General features: G+C 38.8%; 1 protein-coding gene across 5 annotated transcripts in view; it reads left to right on the top strand.

Moving 5' to 3' along the window:
- The window catches only part of LOC145999772 (leucine-rich repeat-containing protein 71-like), a 126,409-nt gene that overhangs the window by 76,797 nt on the left and 24,578 nt on the right, over nucleotides 1-25,034 (top strand). For all 5 annotated transcript variants that reach the window (XM_083137081.1, XM_083137071.1, XM_083137089.1 and 2 more), the window contains 7 exons: nucleotides 8,810-8,946; nucleotides 10,871-11,030; nucleotides 13,698-13,789; nucleotides 17,521-17,596; nucleotides 18,224-18,367; nucleotides 19,034-19,193; nucleotides 23,569-23,733. In XM_083137081.1, the coding sequence (XP_082993207.1) occupies nucleotides 8,880-8,946; nucleotides 10,871-11,030; nucleotides 13,698-13,789; nucleotides 17,521-17,596; nucleotides 18,224-18,367; nucleotides 19,034-19,193; nucleotides 23,569-23,733 (864 nt within the window). In that variant the 5' untranslated portion in view covers nucleotides 8,810-8,879. The remainder of the gene's footprint in view (nucleotides 1-8,809; nucleotides 8,947-10,870; nucleotides 11,031-13,697; nucleotides 13,790-17,520; nucleotides 17,597-18,223; nucleotides 18,368-19,033; nucleotides 19,194-23,568; nucleotides 23,734-25,034) is intronic.

Here is a 25,034-nt window from a genome sequence, read left to right as displayed (position 1 = left end):
TTAAGTTTAGTTGTTAATCCAGATGTGAGAATTGGTTATAGTTTGTTATCATTTTTAAGGAAGTGTAACATACAATTGTAAAAGGGAAAATGTTCTTAAAAAAAATCTAATATCTGTAGAATAGGGGGGATGGACTGATAATTTTATTGTAAAACAATTGTGTGTGTATTGTTATGGACAAAAAACGGCATAAAAGCTGTTAGGTTCCAAATAAAGGAATGAATGAATGAATGGAATAATGGAAGTGATTTTGGAAATGTGAATGTGGTAATTTGTGTAGTGAAGAAGAATTATGATCTAAATACACTTTTATTTCTAATAAGGAGTTTAATTGTGAGTTCAAGTCTAATATATTAACATTAACTGACTTCTAATTATATTTTTGTGTGCGAGAGTTGGTAAGCTTTACGTAAGCATATCCTTATCTGTTTTCCGACAACCTGAGGGCTTCATGGTAGGCTGATAAGTCTCAGGCTCGCCGTTGAGGAATAAACGTAAGTAGTTCCATTGAGAATAATCCGGGGAACGTAGCAGGTGTGAACTTTTTGGCGCCGCAACGCGGGACTCGATAAATGTGTTTGAGTAGGGTATGCAGAAGCATAATTTAAGAAGTGAGCGTCGTAAGTTAAAAATGGATACTTTAATTTGCTGTTCCGATAAAGGGAAAGCTGATGATGAAGAGGTTGAGTGCAACGATTGTAAAAGAAGCTTCCACTTACGTTGTGCTGGTTATCCTTTGCCAAAATCGCAGTATAAGGGGGAAGAATTGAAATGTCTTATTTGTAAAGAGAAGGGTAACAAAGGAAGTCCTTGTTTGGAACAGTTGTTTCAAACCCTGATTGAGAAAATGGAAATGGGAAGAAGAGAAGATAAAGAGGAACAGGAAAGGATAAGAAATGAACAAGAAAGAATCAGAAGAGAAGATAAAGAGGAACAGGAAAGGATAAGAAAAGAAGATAAAGAGGAACAGGAAAGGATAAGAAATGAACAGGAAAGGATAAGAAATGGACAAGAAAGAAAAAGGAACGAAGAAAGAGGAGAATTGATGAAGCTGCTCAGCCAAGATAAGGAAGAATTATTATTTAGAATAGAAGAGGGGCGAAAGGAATGTAGAGAAATTAAGGAGACTCTGAGGAAGGAAATTGCATGTGAGAGGCAGCAAGTAGCTGATTTAATACTAAAGCTGGAAGAAAAACAAAAGGAGGATTATGAAAAGTGGAACTTAGACTTGACACAGGAGAAAACATCTAGAGAAGCTAAAGAAAAGGAAATGGAAAATGAAATTGAGAAATTGAGGGGACGAATAGAGAGTGTTGAAATAATTGCAAGGCCAGAAGCAACACAGGGTTCCTCAGAATTACTTGATAATTTAGAGCTAAATCAGAGAAGGCAAGAAAGGAAACTTGAAGAAGTTACGGAGAAAGTAAAGTCGCATCTGTAGATAGGCAGGTCGATCAACTACAGATGTTAATGGCAGGCTGTCGGGTTCTAGAACCTTCTCAAAATGGTGAAGCTGTATTTCAACCGGGAATGAACGGTTCAACAACTAGATGTGATTCCAAGGGGAAGATGAGGAAAAGAAATCGTTACTCGTCAAGTTCTTGCTCTGCAGTTTCCTCTAGTTCTGAGGAAACTGAAACTAGGAAAATTACAAAGCCCAGGAAGAGACATAATAATGGAAAGTCCGAGAGATTGGGACAGGGTGAGATATCTCGTGACAATGCCTATAAGAATAGCCCCTACAAATCTTTTGCATGTCTGATGTTAACGCTCTTTCAAAGTGCTGGAGAGATTAATACTGTCTCTGCTGATAGATATTTAAAAGAGCTAATAACATACCTGGATCTAATGAATGTCCCTATGATTTTTAGATTGAAGTTATTGCCCTCTCTTATGGTAGGAAAGGCTAAGGCGTGGTTTGTTGCAAATGAGAAGAAGTGGAAGACTTTTGAACATTTTTGTGCTGCCTTTAGAAAACAATATGCCTCTGCTGATGCCAAGCAAAGGGAAATGCAGACGCTGAGAAACAAACGGTATGCGAGGAGCTGTGGCCTCTCACTTGAAGAATATTGCTGGGACACATATGGCTCTTATTGTAATCTTGTGGATAGCGTTGACCAAAGCGAAGCGCTGAACTTGGTTATTAGTCAACTTCCGCTGCGAGTGCGTCAGTTGGTACTTACTCGCGATCCACGCAACATGGATCAACTTACCAGCTTCTTGGGAAGATATGAAGCCTCGGAGCAACTCGACGGATGGACGACAGAAAACCCGAGATTCGAGGACAGAAGAACCAACCAAGCTAGAGTTAGGCAATTGACGTTCTCCAGAAATCAAGCCAATTCAGCGAAGGTGCCTGCTGGTAACGGAAGATCTGATAATGAGAACTTCAGTGGTAGCGCTCGACAAAGTAACAATCCTTCAGGAGAAGAAAATAGAAGCGGGTTCTACAGAAGAAGGAACTGCGAGGGATCACAGCGATCTTCTGGAGAAGAAAGAAGAACGCCATTCCGAAGAAGAAGTTCGTTAATTTCTGCCCACATCGCTATAACAGGTATAGAGGTAACTACAATTGGAGGAGGAAAGAAAGTGCTACACAGACGGAAGATTTCGATAGTGGAGAAACTAGTGTTAAACAATTAGATGTTACCACTTGGAATACGTCTGCCCCGTCCTATACTCCAAGAAACTGAGAAGCAGTTGTTGAGTTGAGTGGATGGCCCTAGAGTTTTGAAAAAGAAAATTTACTCCATTTTCATTTTGTTAATTTTATTTTTGTTTGTGGGAGGATGCCATGATACGCACCCACTTATTGTATCATTTTAGGTGTTTAATATGTTTAAAATGTTAATTGTCTATTATGACGTAATTTGTGTTGTTCAATTGGGTAGTCTTTTATGGTTATGGACTAACCTTAAAACATTGGGTTGTGGGTTGTGAGGTGAGAGATAAGATTATAAAGGTTGCTGGAATAATGGAAGTGATTTTGGAAATGTGAATGTGGTAATTTGTGTAGTGAAGAAGAATTATGATCTAAATACACTTTTGTTTCTAATAAGGAGTTTAATTGTGAGTTCAAGTCTAATATATTAACATTAACTGACTTCTAATTATATTTTTGTGTGCGAGAGTTGGTAAGCTTTACGTAAGCATATCCTTATCTGTTTTCCCACAACCTGAGGGCTTCATGGTAGGCTGATAAGTCTCAGGCTCGCCGTTGAGGAATAAACGTAAGTAGTTCCATTGAGAATAATCCGGGGAACGTAGCAAGCTGCATCGCACGCACGCGCGTAATGGTCGTATACAGGGTGTTTCTGTGACCGTGTTACAGACTTGCAGGGATGGTGGAAGGGAACAAACGCAACAAAATGAGATAGAGAACCCTCGTCCGGAAATGCCCCAGTCAAAAGTTACAAGTCAAAACTCCGGAAGGGCAGGCAACCACGCATAAAAGATGTCTGTGGAAGTGGAAAACAAACACACAAGAATCACTGTAGTGGCTTTAATGAGTAGTAACTGTAGCCATTATTACAGCAGTTTTCAAAGTGACCCCCCCCCCGCCTCGATACAGGCATGACAGCGTGCAATAAGCTCTGTCGCATCCGCTCTAATATCCCAGGAGACGTTCGGACCCGATCACAGGCTGCAAGGGTTCTTGCCAAGAGTTCATGTACATTACTCACAGGTGTCTCGTAGACAACAATTTTGACATGGCCCCACAAAGAAAATATTAAAAAAATCAATTGGCTTCAGATCAGGTGAACGGGCAGGCCAAGCAACAGGTCCGCCTCTCCCTATCCACCGCTGAGGGAAGGTTTGCGTCAGAATATCACGAGCACCAGCTACGAAGTGAACTGGGGCCCCATCATGCTGAAACCACATGCGTTGACGAACGAGAAGTGGGACATGTTCCAATAACTCAGGGAGGATGTCTCTCAGAAACACAGTGTACACTGGTCCAGTTGATCGTGGCGGTAAAAGATACGGACCTATTAAATTACATTTTACAGCAAATCTGTCTTGATGGCCCTTCACGATTGTGGCACGGGGATTTTCATCGGCATACGAGGGTCACTATTTATATTTTGAGCCTAAAAATGAAAAAACAGGAATTTGGCATTGAAAACTGCTTTATTGTTTTTCGAAGTATTCTCCTTTATGGTCAATACACTTTTGCATTCGTTCGAACCATTTGTCAAAGCAGTTTTTCCAATCTTCTTGAGACACCTCCATAATATGGTGTTTGAACGCATCAACGGCGTCTTCCGCCGACGAAAATCGTTGTCCACGCAATTTATTCTTGACATTCGAGAACAAGAAGAAGTCATTGGGTGCTAAATCAGGACTGTACGGCTGATGACCCATCAATTCGATTTTTTGACTGTTCATAAAGTCGGTTATTAGACGAGATGTGTGACAGCTGGCATTGTCTTGATGAAGAATGATCCGACGGCGTTTGTTTGTTTTCCGTATTTGACCGAAGAACTCTGGCAAACAAATGGTTGTGTACCATTCAGAGTTGACCGTTCTACGTTCCTCTAAAGGCACAGTTGCCACATGACCAGTTTTCCCGGAAAAACAGGCGACCATTTGTTTGGATGTGCTTCGAGCGCGAACAACTTTTGTTGGATTGGGTTCATCTTGAAACACCCATACAGTCGACTGCTGTTTACGTTCCGGCTCATATGCATATATCCATGATTCGTCACCTGTTACAATCTTATATACGTCTTTTGAAGCACCACGATTGTATTTATTGAGCATTTGTTTGCACCAATTGACGCGAGCGTCTTTTTGAGTTTTTGTCAAATTGTGTGGGATCCAACGAGAACATACCTTTCTCACAGCTAAATGATCATGTAATATTTTATATATGCTGGTGGAACTAATGCCTATGGTTGCCTCAATGTCACAGTGTGTCACATGACGATCTTGCAGTATTAGGTTTTGCACAACATCAATGTTTTCTTGAACAACAACTGATTTTGGACGACCTTCGCGAATCTCGTCGGTGAGCGAATGGCGGCCACGATTAAATTCGTTATACCAAGGTTTCACAGTGGCAAAGGATGGGGCTTCATCGCCAAATGTGGAAGTAAGTTGATCGATGCACTCTTGTCTTGATAATTCACGTCGAAAATCGTAAAAAATCATCGCACGAAAATGTTCACGAGTTAATTCCATTTTATTGTTGTCGCGCAATCTCCAAGGCAACATAAACAACACAAATGAAGCTATTGACAAAACATTTGAAGTACGTTATGGTCAATAATGCCAGACGATTCCGTGCAAACGTCAAATCGCGCCTAACTTCAATCAGTGTTGCCAAGGCTCAAAATATAAATAGTGACCGTCGTGTACATGGCTATTGCGACTATTCAGCATCCCGTCTCTCGTGAAACATGGCTCATCAGTGAAAAGCACACAGGCATGGAACTGGGGGTCGACCACACAACCCTGCAGTAACCATTCACTAAACACGACGCGGGTGCGAAATCAGCTTGACCCAAGGCATGGATACGCTGGTAAGGGTGCAGCTGCTGCTCCCTCAGAACTTTCCAAACAGTACTAAGGGCCACACCAATTTCACGTGCCACAGCCCGTGTACTAATGGATGGTTGTCCTTCCACCCGATCCAACACTGCTTCTTCAAGGTCTGGTGTCCTTGCAGTTCTTCGTCTTCCTTGCTCGCGGAATTGAGATCGCACTTGCCCCGAAGTCTGAGAAACATGGTGTGCGCTGGATGTCTGCGCCGTGGATATGTGTTCCGCTTCCCTACAGCTCCCATTTGCTCGTCCATACACATGCATCATATCAGCCAGTTCCTCTACCGTATATTCCATTGCACTGATTGCAGCCGCGACACTCGTGCTTCTAGACTACACACGTCGAGTTTGACGTTACGTCTTCTGCAGGGCATGCGCGGTGATTTCTTTCCCCTTTCTTTTATGGTTCTCCTCCGCGTTGTGCGTGCTTGCCGGCCCTTCGAAGGTATAAGCTTGAAACTTTTGACTGGGGCATTTCCGGACCAGGGTTCCCTATCTCATTTTTCTAATTTTGTTGCGTTTGTTCCCTTCCATCATCCCTGCAAGTCTGTAACACGGTCACACAAACACCCTGTATAAATCCTTACATGTCTGTTTTACCGGTACAAACCCCTCACATTGGTTTAGTAACCATTTTGCATCAATAACACTATATTGGTTGAAAACGTTTTGAAAGTTATTAATATCACACACGAAGTGTTTTAAAAATAAGAACCCAATTCTTACCAAGGTAATGTAAAAATAATATTGTTATGTTTAATATAATTACATCAAGCCAATATTTTCATCCAAATTGTTTTAAGAAAATTTTATTGGTAATGATTTAAAAATTATTATTCATAATAAGTAAATGGTAACAATTGTAACTATGAAATTTGTACCATGCTTCGGCTGTTGTATGTTGAATTCCACCCATTATTGCTGTATACACGTACAGACGTCTATGCAATCATACTCTAAATTCACTGCAAGGTGATTAACTAATTTATACTTGTAAAGTATATTTATACTCTGCCCTTTGTAAGAGCAAAACTACTTTTAATATAAACCCATGACCTCGGCTAATACTTGCTCCTTTGATAAATTCCTAATTCTGCTCGCACAGATGTACAGGGTGTCCACAAAGTCCTGCTACCGTTACAATGAAACTTAACTTCTAAACTATATGAGATAAATACATACAGTTTTTTGCAACGTGTTCTATAGCTCTCAAAGTTTTATTTACAATTACAACACTTCAACCTGTTCGAGAACTTCTGCAATCCGTGTTTCTTCTCCTCATTGGTCTCTAGATGTGAGGGACCTTTTGGATAGACATTTCCCTGGGAGATGGATTGGCCGCAATGGACCAATCTCCTGGCCACTGCGCTCCCTTGATATCACTCCCTTGGATTTTTTCCTTTTGGGGGTACGTCAAGGATCATGTCTACGAAACCCCTGTTCCAGATCTTGTCACACTTCGTTCACGGATTGCAGAAGTTCTCGAACAGGTTGAAGTGTTGTAATTGTAAATAAAACTTTGAGAGCTGTAGAACACGTTGCAAAAAACTGCATGTATTTATCTCATATAGTTTAGAAGTTAAGTTTCATTGTAACGGTAGCAGGACTTTGTGGACACCCTGTATATCGACAGTAGTTCAAGGATTTATCCAGAATGTTCCATCTGGGCGTGTGTGAGTTCATATTTAGGGGAGGTAAGAGTACATTTATAGCCAAATTGACCATAAATGGACCATTTGTAAAAAAAAATTTAGGGGGAATGTTACAGGAGTGTGTGGATAAATCACTGAGATATGTAATTCATCCTATATTTTAGAGAAGGTATGACTCTTACACGCACTATATTAGTATGAGCAAAATTTCTGGAAACGGCTGACATCCGAATTACCCAATAGAATTTCTGACAAGTCCTACAGTTGTTTACATTCGCCTCATTCTTACATTGGACGAAGAATAGTTTCGTGCATAAACCCCATATTCCCCCGATTTGATAGACTCGTATTTGGGACTTTGAATCCGGCTGCCGGTCAACCAGATTGTTTGACGTGAATTTTCTTTCTCACTCTAGGCGAATGCTGGGGTGGTATATTCAGCTCTGACGCTTTCTCCCACATCCTTGTGACTTCGAATCTTGGTATTTTTTGTAATTTGATTATGTTTACCTCGAATTTCTACATCTTCAGTCTAATCGCGACAGATACGATGAAAGTACGAATTGAAAGAAACATTCATGGTCTGGCGAGTGCTTGAACTCAAAATCTTCCAAAACGAAATTGTGAGTTGAATGCTCTGGCTCCCAGGCGGCTATAGGCGTAACTTGGCGGGGGCAAGAGGGGGCATTTGCCCCCCAAAATTTTCAGGTTTGTTAAAATTTACAAGTTAAAGATACTTTTGTTAACATCCTAAGACCTGAGGAGGTAAGTAATAAATAATATTATTTATGATTTCGCAAATAATCCTGGACACAATTTTTATGAGATGAAAAACTTTTCGACCTTGCCCCCAAAAGTTAAGCCTCAAGTTCGTACCTGCCCCCCCTCCCTAAAGTTAAGTCCCTAAGTACGTCCATGCTGGCGGCTATTAATATCCTCATCTAAATTATTTATCTCGACTAGTTAAGCTGTGCTTGGAAAAGGAGAGCATTCGACGATAAACCCTCTTCCAAACTTCACAGTTTCGAAGTGCCGGAATAAAAGCAAGCTGGAGATTTATCTGGAAGTGAGGATTCACATAAGTGCTGTGTGAGTCTGGCTTAAGAAACGAAGTTTAATTACCAAATATAATAATAATAATGAATATTAAGTGAAATGTTTCGCTGAAAAAAAAAAAACATGAACGCATAAATTCCACTGTGGGGTTCTTAATTATTGCAGTTATTTTATTATATTATGAATAATGGACACTACAGCTAATACAGTCGTTGTTTCAATAACATTACAGTGATGCAAGGATGCAAAAATCATGGCTGATCCATTTTACTTGGAAAGAAATTTTTGCTGCACCCCAGGATGGTGTGATTGTGTGTGTGAGAGAGAGAGATAGAGATGTGGATCAGACTCATTTCGTGACAACTTTTGGGATATATGCTAAGTTGAAACTAAATCTTATACAATCTTACTACACATCTAAGATGTAGCACATTCCAATAGCCCAATAATGTAAATTAATTGGTTCTTTGGTTGTTGCTGCACTGCAACAATTATAACATAAGATTTGATATTTGTTGTCAATGTCAGATATTATTTATTGTTTTCTACTTTCAGTAAATTTGGCTCTACTGTATAAGCTGAGTCCGTGTTCTCTGAGTTGTTCTTTTTGTTGGAAGGGCAAACAATGAGCAAAAGAAAATCAACAACTGAAACAAAATCTGTGAGGAACTCTGATGATACTACATCAGCAGGTAAGAATATACATATAAACTCTCTATGAAATTACATATTGTGGGTATTTCAACATAGGATGTACATAAAAGCAAACAGATTAATTTTATGAAATACTGTCCATAAAGTTAAAATTTTGTTTTAAGCATCAGTATTTAGATGATCATTTTCAGAATATTTGGTGAGGACATCTAATTTTGTGTAAGTTATATAATTTGTTGCTGCACAGAAGCATTATTATTTAGATTTTTTTAGTGCTAATATGGATTTCTCCGAAACCTGTATTGCACCCATCATTTTTATTAGTATATTTTACGGTTGGTTGTTGAATATAATTTATTATCACATCACTCACTGCTCTAGAAATATACCCAGTCAACAAGATAATGTTACCACAACGTTGTGGCAACGTTAGCTACTAACATACCTAACGTTGTTACAACGTTGAATGTATGTTGATACAACGTTGTGAAAACGTTGTGTCAACGTTTAAGGGTCATTTATTTCAACGTTGCTGCAACGTTGGTTGGCAACGTTGTCACAACATATACTGAACATTATGTAGCAACGTTAGGTATGTAAGGGGTTAACGTTGCCACAACTTTTTTGCAACATTACCTTGCTGCCTGTGTAATTTATGAATATAACAATGCACATTTAAATTTCACATGGTAAGCTATTAGCAATCTTGCCAAGCCCTTTTTGTATATACTACATATGTGTCACAGTTTCTCTTTACATATTATAGAAACTTTTCCTGCTCCACCAAAATAGACAATTGTTAGTCTGGAGATTTTCATGAATTAACAAATCTCTAACTACACCTGGTAATAAGTTTCTTGTTGCAGCACTTAGCTCCTAATTATATAGTCTGGGATAAAAATATTTATCATGGGAGTTTCACTTGTATTCAACGTATTTCAACATTTTCTGATCTTCCTTACAACTTCAATATTCACACATCTTTCGAAGGATAATAAAACACATTTTTTTCACTAATTACAATTGAAGTTATGCTTATTTGTGTTACTAAAAGTTATGTTTGTTTTGCATTTGAGTCGCACTGCCATCTAGTGTATGCTGTAGGAAATATAAGGTTTGGTGGTCAGTGCACATACAAATTCAGATTAAACAAAACACTCCGATCTGACGCTTGTGGCGCTCATGGTGGTGACCATCCAAACTAAAGTGTATTCAGTGGAATGTTTTTTTTGTAACGTTGATGCAACGTTATCACAACGTTGTGGCAACGTTAGTGTGTTGACTGGGTACATTGTATAATTACAATTAAATAAATTCAAACAAGAATGTTCCACCACTCCTCTTATTCTCCTTCTCGCAAGTCAGAATCACAGATTTTTCCATGTGTTTTCATTTTCTATGTTACTTTCTCTTCACCACAGAATAAAAATAAATAGCATTCTGTACCTTGGTACTTTTTTTGATAATAGATTTCAGTAGCATGTGCTCTGATTGGTTGACACCTGTCACAAAAGGCTTTATTTGGACCTGCACCTAATTCGAAATTCTTGGACGTTAACTAGGAATGTGAGAAGAAACACGATGTGTGCTCTGATGTAACTTCGTTTAAGCATAGCATTCAATGATGTTTGTCGTTTATTTTCAATGTGTACGGATAACTTTATTTACACAATCATCTTGCTGTGCTACAAGCTGAACTAATTTTGTAGACCTGGAAGAAAATGTAACATTAATCTTACAGTTGTAAATGTGATGCAGGCTTAAAATGAGTTAGTTTGAGTTAAACATGAGTTAAAACTATACATGACGTTTATAGAATAGCTTCTGCCTTAGGAAATAGTGGGCATCTTGTCTTCAGGTGAGCAATTTGTTTTGCTGGGGGTGGGGATCAAACGTTCAACAGGCCTGTGAATACTTGTGTGCTAACCAACTAGCAAACTGTTTCTGACATTTTTATTACAGATACGATAGGTACAATTGATGTCTTATTGGAATTCTCTAATATGTGTAACCAAGAAGGAACAGCCATTAAACCTAAAATTCTACTCTCGACACTCTCAGGAGAGGTGTATCAGGGAACTGAAGAACAAGAAACTCCTTTGTCAGAACACGAACAATCGATGTAAGTACAATTTCGTTTTATGTGCCTGTTTTTACATAGCTTTGTATATTTGTAAAATAATTGTGAACTCAATTTAATACATGGTTAAGAGAGACCAGGAAAATTGTGGGAATTTTATTTTAATACATTTCAATTTTCGGTGACCTTTTTTTTTTCTTTTTTCTCTGTTGCTGTGTCTCTTCCTGAAAATTAATTGTTAGATGAGGCTTCATTGGTTCCTACAACATTATTACAAAAATGCCCGCTTTCGTGGCTGAGTGTGTTGAATAGTCAACTCATGATTTTGTCATCCAAAGTTTCATGTTTCATGTCCTGGCCTCTCCATAAGTAATCAATCCTTTGTAAATGTCCTGTAAATGTCCTTTCATCAATTTAATCGAACGTCATTCATACTCATTGTTGCAGCTAGCTAAAAGTTGCAGAAATGCGACACAAATTAAAAACCATAAGGAATAAGCATGAATTGTACTATCATGATTGAAATTTACTTGGACAAACACATTTCTTTCAAATGTGATTGAATAATTGATAGGAACATATTAAATTTTATACAATATTAACCAAGAGATAAATATAATGTACTGTAGTTTACTCATATATTGTACATAATATTGAAATTATGTTGTTCATATATCGTTTTCCATTTGAAAACATATGCATGGTTCAAATTGGAAGTCATTTTTAAAAATATACTTTTATAATGTAATTTGTATTATATTGAATCCACATATATACTATCTTTCTGCATCTCATATTTAAAAACATAAAAGCATGTAAAAAGAAGGCCGATAATTTTTTACCCGGGTTGGCAACACTGATGAAGTTGAGCATGCGCAGGAGCATGCCCTAGTATTCTGTGCTTGCAACAGAGATAGAATCGTCAGAGTGGAGTTGCGTACGTGCGAGTAGAAGTAAGGTGAAATAGCTGCCGTAATACAAAATTCCTCCAAATGTGAAGTGAGATTTGTCATACGATTTCTGAATGCCAAAGGACAGAATGCAACTGACATCCATCGGGAATTGTGTGCCATTTATGGACCGACAGTGATGAGTGAAGGGAAGGTGAGGCAATGGTGCAGAGAGTTTTGGAAAGGGCGTTCAAATGTCCATGACGATGAGCATAGCGGAAGGCATAGTGTTCAGACGGACGATCTGTTGGAACGCGTTAACGAGAAAGTTACGCTGGTTCACAATATCTGAACTCGCCAAAGAGTTTCCAGAAGTGTCTGCGAAAACAGTGCATCGAATTGTGACTGACAACCTGGGGTATCACAAACTGTGTGCAAGGTGGGTACCAAAAATGCTGACAGATGCTCACAAAGAGCAAAGAAGGACAGCTGCACGTGATTTTTTGGCCTGCTGGGGGTGGGGGGGGAGGATGGGGATGACCTCTTTTCGAGTACTTCAAAAAATAGCCAAGTTATGTACTTGTTTATCAATCACAATAAATTTCTTCATGATTTTCTTGTTTTTTTAAAAATATCGGCCTTTTTTTTTTACATTACCTCGTATAATAGCTTTTGAACACACTTCAAGTTGTAATTTTTGCACTACAAGTCACTTTCAATGCAAAGAAAGTACATACAAATCAATAAATTGTTTCATCTTAGCTCGTTTACAATGAATAAAATATTCCAATATTTCTCAATTATTTATGCACCATCTGAATTGTATCAGCAATGAGTTATGAATGAGAGAGTATTTTTGAGGTGGCCACCATGTGGAAGAGTCCAGCATCGTGGCTGTGTGGTCTAAGGTGTCATGCTTTCGGCTCTGGTTACAGGATGCACGCAGGTTCCTGTATCCTGGGGAAAGCGTGACAACTTTTGTCCTGAGATTTCGGTCTTATGTATGGGACTGGTTTGTCGTTCTGATCACATGTCACCCCCATAACTGCATGGATGATCTCCCACTTCAGCAGGTGGAAGTGAGGCCAAAAGTTCGTAGGTAAGCCCTGGCCCTCATGGGCTGTTGTGCCACGTGACGGGTTATTACAGAAGGCTGATCGGATTATATCCAACAGATTTGGCAATGCTGCTGTCACAAGTGTAGTTGCGCCAGAACCTTGAAACTAGGGATGGCCAAAAAAAAATCTGGAATCCGGTTTTATCAGGACATTTAGCATGAAACAAGAATCCGTGTTATTTCCTTTCATGACATTCCTGTCAAAAGCCCTGATGCCAGTCCAATGGATTTTGGTGTATTTGGACTTAAAATGACGTCTACAACATCACCAACCCCGCAACCTTACTGGCCTATGGGAAGCCTGTAAGGAGGAATGGGATGGAATTCCTATGCATGTGCTCCAACGTAGTTTGTTGCAGTGGAAATTGCGATGTCGGGCGATAGTCCATAATGCTGGTGGTCCCATAGAACACAACTGGTGGGGGTGACACAGCTTTTCATAATACACTTTACATATCGGTCGGATATAACCCGATCAACTTCTGTATTATTGCTATGTGGAAGAGCCACGGCGAATCTTTGCTATGTGGAAAAATTCAGAACACAGTAGCATCAAACAGTTATATCTTACCTTAGTTCATACTCTTACCTTAATGCATTTTTTTTTACGTATTTTTTGTTTCTCAGAGTTTAACTATTTTCTTTTCTCATGTTTAAATTTTCATTTATACTTCAATAATTTTAATACCTTTTTTCCCCAAGGAAAGAGGAAGAAACAGAAGATGTTCCGAAAGTTCGAGCCTACCTTGAGTACCCAGATATTCCAGCATCACTCCATAAGATTCAAATAAGAGGTAGGTTGCATGTGTAAGTATAACAACATAAATCTGAAAAAAACAGTGCCAGGGTGGCTACTCACCACGAATTCCTTGAATTCTGGAAGTTATGTGTGAATTATTGGCTCCGGGAATTATGCGTGAATTTTTCTTCATAGACGTGAAAAATTGCAACTTTTATTAATCCAAATGAATTCATACATTCACAAATGCACTAAGGCAAGTTGTTCACAGTTTAGCTTTTATTTTTATAGAGGAAGGAAAATAAAAGAAAGCTGCGTGGAAAATAAAACAAAATTCTCTCAATCTTTTTACTTTGTTAATATCCTTTGCAGAACAATCTATCTGACAGGCATTTTATTGCAAGATATCTTGAAGTTATTTAGTAAATTTGAGTTTGATATTCTTGTACAATTAACAATTTTTGTTAGCTGTTACGTATGGTGCTTCGGCTTGTTTTCAGGCTATGGCCTCTCCAACATGATGAACATGATGCATGAACAATTGTTTGGAGGAAATGGACCGCCCCCATTTGAGATACAATTTATATGATTTTTGCTGTTGGTTTGTTGTGGGGCATGCACACACCCATCGATGCAATGAAACTTAAACAGTGAAATAAAATTAGGTTTTTACTTTCCCTACTGAACATTCATCAAGACTTTTGCCCCCTCGTAATCAGATGGTCTGCGCACACCTATGCTCTCCAACTTCCTTCCTCCAGAACTTTCTCCCTTGGGCTACTCCATTTTCTGATATGAAGGATGGAGTCTGCACCCTTCTGCATACTTTCCTCCCATCTAATACTTGGTCTTCCTGCAGGTCTTCTTCCTCACGTTTCCTCCTATCATATTTTTTGGGGTTTGGTGCTCATCCATTATAGCTACATGGCTAGCCCAGTTTAGTCTTTTTATTCTTATGTATATGGTGGGAAATACTTCATTATGAGCCGGCCCCTGTGGTGGAGTGGTTAGTACATCGTGCTATGATGCCAGGGGTCCTGGGTTTGAATCCTGGCCTGGGCATGGATATTTGTGAGTGTCCATTCATCAATTTCATCATATCATATCTCATTCCCATCTTCGCAAATTAGCCAAAAGTGGCCCAAAAAGCGAAGTAAAATAAAGCAAATCAATGAAGTTCGTAAATTTCGTTATTATATCTAATTCTCCACACTCCTTGTGACTAAATAGGGCCAAAGATTATACGTAGGATTTTACGCTCAAATGAGTCGAGTTTGTTAGCAGCTGGTCCATGCTTCACATCCATATACTACAATACTACGAATGAGTGTTTTGTATAGCATCACTCAAGCTCTCCAATTCACATCTGTCTCTCCACCTGATTAAAGGTAATATCGAGAAGTGCCTTGTTTGCTGATTGAATGCATGCTTGTATTTCTGCTATTTCTTCATTTTGATCATTCAGGTTTGTACCTAGGTATGAGAAGTTGTTGGACATTTCGATGTTAAAGTTTTATATTACCATGTTCTGTTCACAGTTTCTTCTTTTCCTTGACTGGATTAGTATCTTTGTCTTAACAATTAATAAACAATCTTTTGTAGATTAGTATATTCCGTAATATTTGTGACTTGTGTTTCAAGTCTGAGTATGTGAAATGGCAAGTGTAAATTCCACACCTTAAATTGAATATTTTAAATAGTGTATACCGTATTTACGTGTGTATAATGCGCAACCTGGTTTTTTGATGGGTAAAAGTGACAAACAATTATATCTCGTATATAATGCGCAGTATAATTCTGGTTCAAGAAATGGCTTTCTTAGTTGTAGGTTCTAAAGCGGTTGCTATGCCAATCATATCTATTCAACAAGTCACCTGTTGCTATGTGGACCAAGAGAACAATATCCTCTTGTTCAAACAAGCGAAGTGAAAAATCGTGGGAAATAGCCTTTAAACTTTTATACATGGTTTTGCTCATTCCTTCTTTATTTTTTCTAAGAAAAACCTTCAAACTATAAACTTTTTCCATGACTATACGAGGCACATCAGGACCCTCAAACTAGCAGTTAGCAGCACAAGATTTCTTCCATTAAGGCATTTACACATTCCATATATATCATATTATTTGGCCAGTAATACATTTTAATTATTATTTTCTTTTTCCTTATCTTTTCTTTCATAGAAAGTAACATAAAAATCGGAACATTCCTTTATTATGTCATGAACCTATTTCAACTGCATTGCACATTAGTGTCACTATCTTGAATGGAATACTGTTGTCATATTCAGAAACTGCAGAATTTAAGTTTTACAACGATATACATATAACATGATAGGGTTCTGTAAACAAGAAAAATCAATCAAAAGTGTCACAAAATCATGGAATGACCTTGTACAGTTTCATGTTGGCTGTCTGAATTATTCCGTGCATAATACACACCAGTTTTTGGGGGCAATAATTTTGGCAAAAAGTGTGCATTATACATGAGTAAATACGGTATACTGTTTAATTGAATTTATGGATTCATTGGAATCACACAAACACTTTATATTGTTAATGTATTTCTGTGTGGGGGTGATGAGAGGCGCTAATACGTAAGGTTGAAATAGAGAAAACATCTGCTTAGACTCTTGAATTTTTGGAAAGTTTTTCTTGAAAACCTAGAATTATACTTGAATTTTATCATGGTCCTAGAGTGGCCACCCTGAGTGTGCAGATTGGAAATTCCCAGCTTGAGAATGCTTGTATGGATCAACATGAAGACAATGCAGTAGGTGGGGCAATGCTTATACAGATTGTTCTCCCTGGGGTGGGGTGTTTCATGGAGATTTTATTAACTTGGGGGAGGGGTGGCAGGATAACATCCTTTGTCCCCCAACTTCGAGTACATATTCTTCATTCAAAATCATCTTAACTCAGGCAGAAATATGAATGTATGTTTGGGTGGTAAGGTCCCAGGATTCTATAATTGGCTAACAACCTTACATTTAATGCAAGTTACCACAGGCATCGTTAGCAAGGGGCAGAAGGGGAAACAGCCCCCATAGTGTGAAAAATGTGTGTGCAACTTATAAGTACATTATATGACATGGCCTTCTCATGAAATCAAAGGTAAAGCTCTTTATCCAAGTGACCTCATGTTCAATTGAATTGGGGACCCAGATTTCCATCTAGATTCTGGACAAAATTTTTTAAGTAAATTTGGCTCCACACAGTTTTCAGCAATTTCATCTGGTTCTCATATAGTATTTTTAAAATTATCACAAATGCAGATACAGTGGAACATCGATTTTGTATTTTTCAGAGAACCAAGCTGAAAAAACTGAAAATGTTGAAAAAGTAAAATCTGCCGAAAATTTATAGCATTGTTTTATTTGGACCAAGAAAATTTAATGTGTAGAAAATCCAGGAAAGTAAAATCATGAATTTCACTGTAATGAGATACTGGAATCATCAGCTGATTTGTCAATAGACATTCTCACAACAGAAAATTGTAAAGTTAGCAGATAAAATGATTGAAATGTTGAGATGCAAATGAATTGAGGCAATTTTGTTATTTTCTTGGTGTCAAACTGTATGATTTATATCAATTTTAATGTTGAACTTTATTTTTTTAATTAGTTTATAATAATTACAGTATTATTGTTTGTGCACAGTAGTAGTTAGTTACAATAGTATTATTTAAACACTTTTGTTTAAATGTGAGTTATGTTTATTAGCTATAAATAGTATTTTAAGAATAACCTCAGATAAACATTTATTAATGTGCATTTTAACTTTTCTAAGGTTTTCCTCTGGACTTGCCATTGTTAAAAGTGTGTGAGAGATGTGCTTCTGCTGTTCCTAATCTATCAGTATTTAAGTGAGTGTATCGTTTAGTTTACTTTTCAAATCATAATATATATTTATATTGTGAAGCAATGTCTCGCACCATGGCCATGCAATCTAATCTGTCAGGCTTTGGGCTCCGGCTACGGGCTGTGTGCAGGTTCATGTTTCATGAGGGAAGCGTAACCTTTTCTCCTGAGATTCTTATCTGTGTATGGGACCTGTGGCCACCCACCATCATGAGGAAATTGGGGAGCTACAAATGAGTAGCGTAACCCGGTCATGGAAACCTACAACTACAACTGGGGGTTCGTCGTGCTGACCACACGTCACTCCGTAACTGGTTGGATGACCTGCAAGGAGTACTTGCATTCATAAAATTGTACAATGCTAATTTTGATCAGTACACATTTCAACTTGTTCAGGAAGTCATGTAATGAGTAAGCATAAAAATTATATTTCAAGTTATTTCCTTTGTGTACTGGTTACTTATTAAAATATGATACTTTAGATCTAAAATAATGAGTTTTGAAATAATGATTTATAAGACATCAGTTAATGTGTTTGTAAAAGTAACCTAATATCAATTTCTATTTTTCCAATGCTGACATTTACCCCAAGGATGGAAAAATTCTACATAAAATATGTGCTTATATTATAGATTTGAACACTGTGGTCTTACAGCAGAATTAGTGGAGCATATAGCAGTGATATTTTCTGTGAATAATCAAGTGAAAGAGCTGAGTTTAGATTGGAACATAGTTCCAGAAGAGAATTACTACCTACTGCTGTGCAAAGACAGTAAGTAAGTATGTGGAACAGGTTGGTGCTCTTTTTAGATTATACATGTAAATTTTGACTCTGCCAAAGGGATATGTAGATTGCTGTTTATTTTCCAATGTATTAATTTGAGATGTACTGCTACGTATCACTTTGGATGGAACCCAAATGTTAACCTCCCTTCCATACAGTATATACTTGAAAGTGCATTCATGTAGGCTAACAAGGCTCTGATGTCTAGAACTGCAGCCAGGATAATCCTCCGTGGGACTGTGTTGTCATATGCTTTGTCTAGGGCAGAGCCGATACTCCCCCCCCCCCCTTTGGCACAGTATTCCTAAAAAAAAAAAGAATGTCAAAGCCAGGAAAAGTTAGCAAAATGATGGCTTACTACTAAAAGAAAAGTATACGTAACCCCTCCCCCTGCCTGTCGAAAATCCTGGGCAAGCCACTGATAATTTGGATAACCAAATAATCTGAATGTCAGGATAATACAGATATCTGAATAATTCCGATATGAGAATAATACAGATATCTTAATAATTCTGATATGAGAATATCCAGATACAATTTTATCCAGATTTGGTCATCCCTAGTTAATAAATATGACTTTAGTCTAGTTATTTTACTATTGACATTACTGAACAATGATTCTTCATTGATTTTGTCTTCTTATATCCTTATAATGTAGGTTGAGTCGCTTGTCTCTTCGCCACTGCAGTATAACAGACAAAGGAGCTGCATTCCTTGCTAAAGAGTTGGAGCGAGGTGCAAAGGAAAAGGAACATCTTTTGGCATTGAACCTGACCAACAACAAGATAACTTGTACAGGGGCGAAGTGCTTTGCAAAGGTAATCAGTACACTTGAGTTACATATTGCAAAGTAGGTGCTTTTGAAGGAACTGTCTCCTTCTGCCTCCTTGCATGTTGGAACCAGAGCAGCTTATTTTGTGTTCTCTGTGCCTAAGGATGTAGAACACCTGGCTCACGATCCCACAACCAAATATTCTTGGTTCAAGTCTCTGCCAGGGTGTGAATGTTTTATTGTGTTTGTTACGGTTAAACTGATACTCGTATTAGTAGGTGAGTATTGTATTCCAATTTTATGTATCAATTTATCAGTTTTCCATCAAAATATTCAACAATTGTAATCATAAAATACAGTTTTTCTGCACAATATTGGTGCCAAAAGTAGGTTCGAATCCTGGCCTGAACAAGAGAGTTCTTTGTGAGTGTCCCTTCATCATATCATTACTCATCTTCATCCTCATATTTGTGATTAGCTAAAAGTGAAGTAAAATAAACCAAATCAATCAATCAATGAAACAGTTAGTCATTTACTTAATTAATCGATAGAGGTAGAGGATAAACATTAAATTGCCAAGTACAAATAAGAACAAAATGTTGACAGTATCTTCACCTTGCAATTAAGGGGTCCCGGGTTCGATACCCGGTGGAGGCACATAGTGGTTCGGATCCTACTTTAAACTGTAGGTCCAGTCCCAATTAGCCTTACTATGCATAAAGTAGACTTAAAACACCAAATCAATCAAACAAGATGTTGAAAATTTAAATAATATCAAGGCTTCTGATTTCTCCTTGTTGTGCAAGCAAAGGAAAAAAATCATTGTGTGCCAGCTATCCAAATATAACAAAACCCAAACTATAGAGTCCAGCGCAGATAATTCTGCCGTGCGATGCGCGAAACAACTAAAGAAGCAGTGTTGCTAATGGAGCAGATAGAAAAATCGCTGCAGTGCGCCGAGGCACAGCTGTTACGTACAACAAGAAAATTAGAGAATTCAGGTCTATTTAACGTTGAGTTTTAAACGTCATGCATTATACCAGGACTAGGATTAGTATGTACTAACAAGTGGCTTTGTATGTAGCTACATACATTCATTCATTCATTCATTCATTGTTTTCTGCCTAATGGCAGGTTTTTCACTGCAATCTCCAGCTTTCCCTGTTCTCTGCCTTACGCTTCGTAATAGCATACGACCCAGTTAATTTAAAAACTGCTACATACATATGGACTAAAAATTCGCAAAATATGAACTAACACATAAGTAAAATTACCAAAAATGCTGCAAAGAAGACTTCTTCATACGATTCCTTATTTGAGTGATTTCAAACAAAATATATATATATATATATATATATATATATTATTTTTCATTGCATTAATGCACTGGTGGCGTTCTAACTTTTCACTGCCAAAACCCGTATACACTGGTATGGAACTGCAACGACAGATAATAACATGCCAACGTGTTAAACCGCTACAATTGCACCATAACACTCCTCCTCAAGCAGTATTATTATTTCCTCTCTGAGATCGGCGACAGTCGGTTGCCTTTGTTGTACATTTACAAAGGATGCCGGCTTCCACAACAATAACAAGTACATATACTGCCACTAGACGATAAGCTGCGCGGCTTTTTCTTTTGTTATGAACCAGGGAAGGCGCTAGTCATTTTGCCTCCCTGGGAGGTGGCGGCTCTATTCGACCCCCCCCCCCCCCCCGGTCATTACGCAGCAACGGAAAATTGAAAATCAATATATTCCTAACTAAAACATCAAAATATAAAATAAATAATGAGACTTCTTATACTTTCAATACTATTCAGCGCAAAAGAATATCTCGCTCGATCACAGTTTTCAATAGGCTTATTTTTTTCTTCTCTTCAAATTTTGCCGCTCTGGGCGATGGGACGGTTCGCCCTCCCCTTCCGCCGGCCCTGCTATGAACTTGGTCACCCATCAAAGCATGGCAATTTTAACACAGAAAACAATATGTATCGCATTAAGCAGCAAAAATGACAGCCTCGTCTATGCAATTTCTACAAGAACACGTGCCGGAGCCAGAGTTGAAATGATGTTGGAGCCACATAATTTATTTATTTTGAATAATTCCAAAATTATGAAATATGAACAATTTGTTGCTGCTGTTCGCTGCTCTCTTGCCAAAATGCTTTATTGGGATGCTAACACCATGACTGGCTTCCTCCTTCATGAACTCGTGCACGTTGCTTAGAATTTCCCGAGCTTGGCTATGCAAGGTTTTTGATTTCAACTTCGACAGAACTGGAGGCATTATGGAATTTAACGTTCATTAGCAAACACACACTTTTACATACACACACGCAATACACGCATACAACGTCAAACCGGTCAAATACTTAATATAAAATAAAAATATGGTGCTTCCAATCCAACAAAACTCACCGCCACTTTACCTGCCTTTTCCCCTTCCGTGACAGAAATAGTGCTTCATTATTACAGTTGGCAACACTAGTTACTAGCTAGCCAATGAACATGCACTGCATAAAAGAAGCAAGCACTACGCCGTGCTATATTGCCACATTAGCGTCCCTACCGAATGGTGGGAACCGCGAGCTGGAGCGCTATTCAATTGTTTTCAATGAAGTTTGCGCGAGTGTGTCCAGGAATGGAATGACAATATGGCAACAATAGCGAAGGTTTTCGAGCAGGGTAGAACACATGATGCTAAGAGAGAGGGAGACGAAACGAAAATTCGTTTCTACGCAACGGCAAATTTACGTGTGTGGCACTCTACATAGATCAGTTTATATTGGTTGCATGGCAACCTCCTCTATCGATCTCTCCCTAAAACGTTATGTTATTATCTTGATGCATGGTGGATGTGGATGTACAGTTCAGTGGTCACATCTCACTTTAAACTGTGGGTCCACTCTTGATTTCACTATCTGTAGAGAAAGTGTGCTTGCATTTTGTTTATACCGAGGGGTCCAAAAAAATGTACTCACTGTTTGTAATGAAATAATTTCGAAACAAACAGACTTACACGTACTAATCTCATGTTGGCGTGTAGTGTAACTGTTTTATTTGTCGCGGGTAGGTGGCGCTGGCAATTTGCTCCACGCATGCTCGAGTGTTGGACCAATCATGCCAGTACAGCGGAAGACAGTCAAGTAGCAACAATGGCTGCGGTACGGTTATCATTTGTGGAACAGAAGGCTGTATTGAAATGGTTCTGGAAGTACGAGAACATTCAAGAGGTTCAACGACAGTGGCAGAATGTGTTTGGAATTCGGCCTCCAACACGTTGAACAATAGCCCGTATTCGTGATAAGTTTGAATCCGACGAAACTGTTCATGATATGAACAAGGCAACATTTGGCCGACCACGAACAGCTACAAGTCCAGAGTCCAGTGCTGCGGTGTTGGAACATTTCACCCAATCACCACAAAAATCAGTGAACCAGGGAGCGCGCAAAACTGGGGTGAGCCGGTCTACCGTAAGACGCATTCTGAAGGATGCACAGTGGAAAGTGTACATTCCAAGACTGCTACACGTGATCAACGAGGACGATCCAGATCGTAGGGTTGAATACTGCGAATGGTTTGAGCACATGGTTCAAGAGGATGGGGAATTTGCAGGGACAGTTGTGTGGTCTGACGAGGTGCAATTTGAACTTAATGGTACTGTGAACCACCACAATTGTGTCTATTGGTTGCCCATCAATCCTCACGTTTATGTGGAGAAGGCAGTGAATCTACCAGGGCTTAACGTGTGGTGTGGTCTGCCATCGCGTGGTTTGATTGGTCCCTTCTTCTTCGAGGGTAAACCGGTGAGGTGTATCTAGAAATGCTTAAGTCAAGGATTTTGCCTGCCATCCGAACCCTGTTTGGCGATGAAATGTTTTACCTGCAGCAAGATGGAGCCCCGCCTCACTACCATCGCAATGTCAGGTCATACCTGGATGACACTCTACCCGGAGGGTGGATAGGTCGACGTGGTGCTTTTGAGTACCCACCTCGATCCCATGATTTGACACCACTGGACTTCTACCTGTGGGGGACCGTCAAGGATGATGTGTATCGACTAAAACCAACTACACTCAACGAGCTACGTGAAAAAATAATAGCATCATGTGCTGCCATTACGCCAGATACACTGAAGGCCATAGTACGGTCTGCAGTTCGACGCCATCGGAGTTGTTTAGAAGTTGCTGGTGGTCATTTTGAACATCTAACATAACTCTCTCTCAGTGCCAAAAATTGTACCCGCAAGTCAATTTTGTCAGAAGATATGGACTATCAAACAGTGAGTACATTTTTTTGGAACCCCCTGTATTTGATAAAATATTTGAGAAAATATGAAGTTAAGTCAACTGTGGAAAGTAGTTTTAACCTAACATGCTATATGTACATATTCAATTATCTCTTTCTAATGTCTAGGCTTTGCATACAAATAGAATGTTGGCTTCATTATCACTAGCAGGAAATAGGATTGGAGATGAAGGTGCTAATGCTTTAGCAGAGGCCCTGCATAGATTTCCACTTGAAGGGGAAGAAATTGTCATATACCGAAAGATGAGGATTGAAAGACTGCTGAAAGAAAAGGTGAATTTTTCTTTATATTAAACATTATGCTTTAAAATTTAATATATAGAAAAGGTCTGCGACAAAAACGTTTCTGTCGTTGATTTAGATTTTGGGATGCTGAGTCAGATAAAAGTGACGAAAGAATTGCATCATGTTATACCCATCCCAAAAAAGAAGGATGTATCGTTATCATTACATAGGAGTATTCAGTAATCTTTCCACATGGAAAAATTATGATTTATAATTCCGAAAATGAATCAAATGGATAGTGTCTGTTCCATTGTGATATTGAAGTCCAATAACAAAGTTGATTTTAAGACCGTGGCCAGAACAATTAGACTGCACTGGAATTTAAACTATGAACTTTTTCAATACAAGGCTGAGTACAAATAATGATTCCGACTGCTTAAAGAGTGATTTATGTACGAGGCGCATGTCAAAAAAAAGGGCCGATAATTTTTTACGCGAGGTTGGCAACACTGATGAAGTTGAGCATGCACAGGAGCATGCCCTAGTATTCTGTGCTTGAAACAGAGATAGAATCGTCAGAGTGGGGTTGTGTACGTGGGAGTAGCAGTAAGGTGAAATGGCTGCCGTAATACAAAATTCTACCAAATGTGAAGTGAGATCTGTCATAGGATTTCTGAACGCCAAAGGACAGAATGCTGCTGACATCCATCGGAAATTGTGTGCCATTTATGAACCGACAGTGATGAGTGAAGGGAAGATCAGGCAATGGTGCAGAGAGTTTCGGGAAGGGCATTCAAATGTCCGCGACGATGAGCGTAGCGGATGGCCTAGTGTTCAGACGGACGATCTGGTGGAACGCGTTAACGAGAGAGTGTGTTCCAATCGCCGGTTCACAATATCTGAACTCGCAAAAAAGAGTTTCCAGAAGTGTCTGTGAAAACAGTGCATCGAATTGTGAGTGACAACCTAGGGTATCACAAACTGTGTGCGAGGTGGGTACCAAAAATGCTGACAGACGCTCACAAAGAGCATAGAAGGACAGCTGCACATGATTTTTTGGTCCACTGGGGGGGGGGGGGTGGCAGGATGGGGTGACCTCTTTTCGCACATAGTGACTGGGGATGAAACGTGGATATCATACTCCACTGGGGAGTCAAAGCAGCAGTGAATGCAATGGCAGCACTCTGGTTCTCCTAAAGCGAAGAAAATCAAACAAACACCATCAGTTCACAAAATTATGGGAACCTTGTTTTGGGACCAAAAGGGTGTGATTTTTGTGGAATTCTTGGAACCAGGATGAACAATTACAGCAGAGGTGTATTGTGAAACACTGAATAATCTGCGACATG

The sequence above is a fragment of the Lepisma saccharinum genome, chromosome 1 (genome assembly GCF_977018435.1).
Source record: "Lepisma saccharinum chromosome 1, izLepSacc3.1, whole genome shotgun sequence".
Classification (NCBI taxonomy): Eukaryota; Metazoa; Arthropoda; class Insecta; order Zygentoma; family Lepismatidae; genus Lepisma; species Lepisma saccharinum.
Note: the sequence above shows the minus strand (reverse complement) of the source record. Positions and strands in the feature narration are given on the sequence as shown.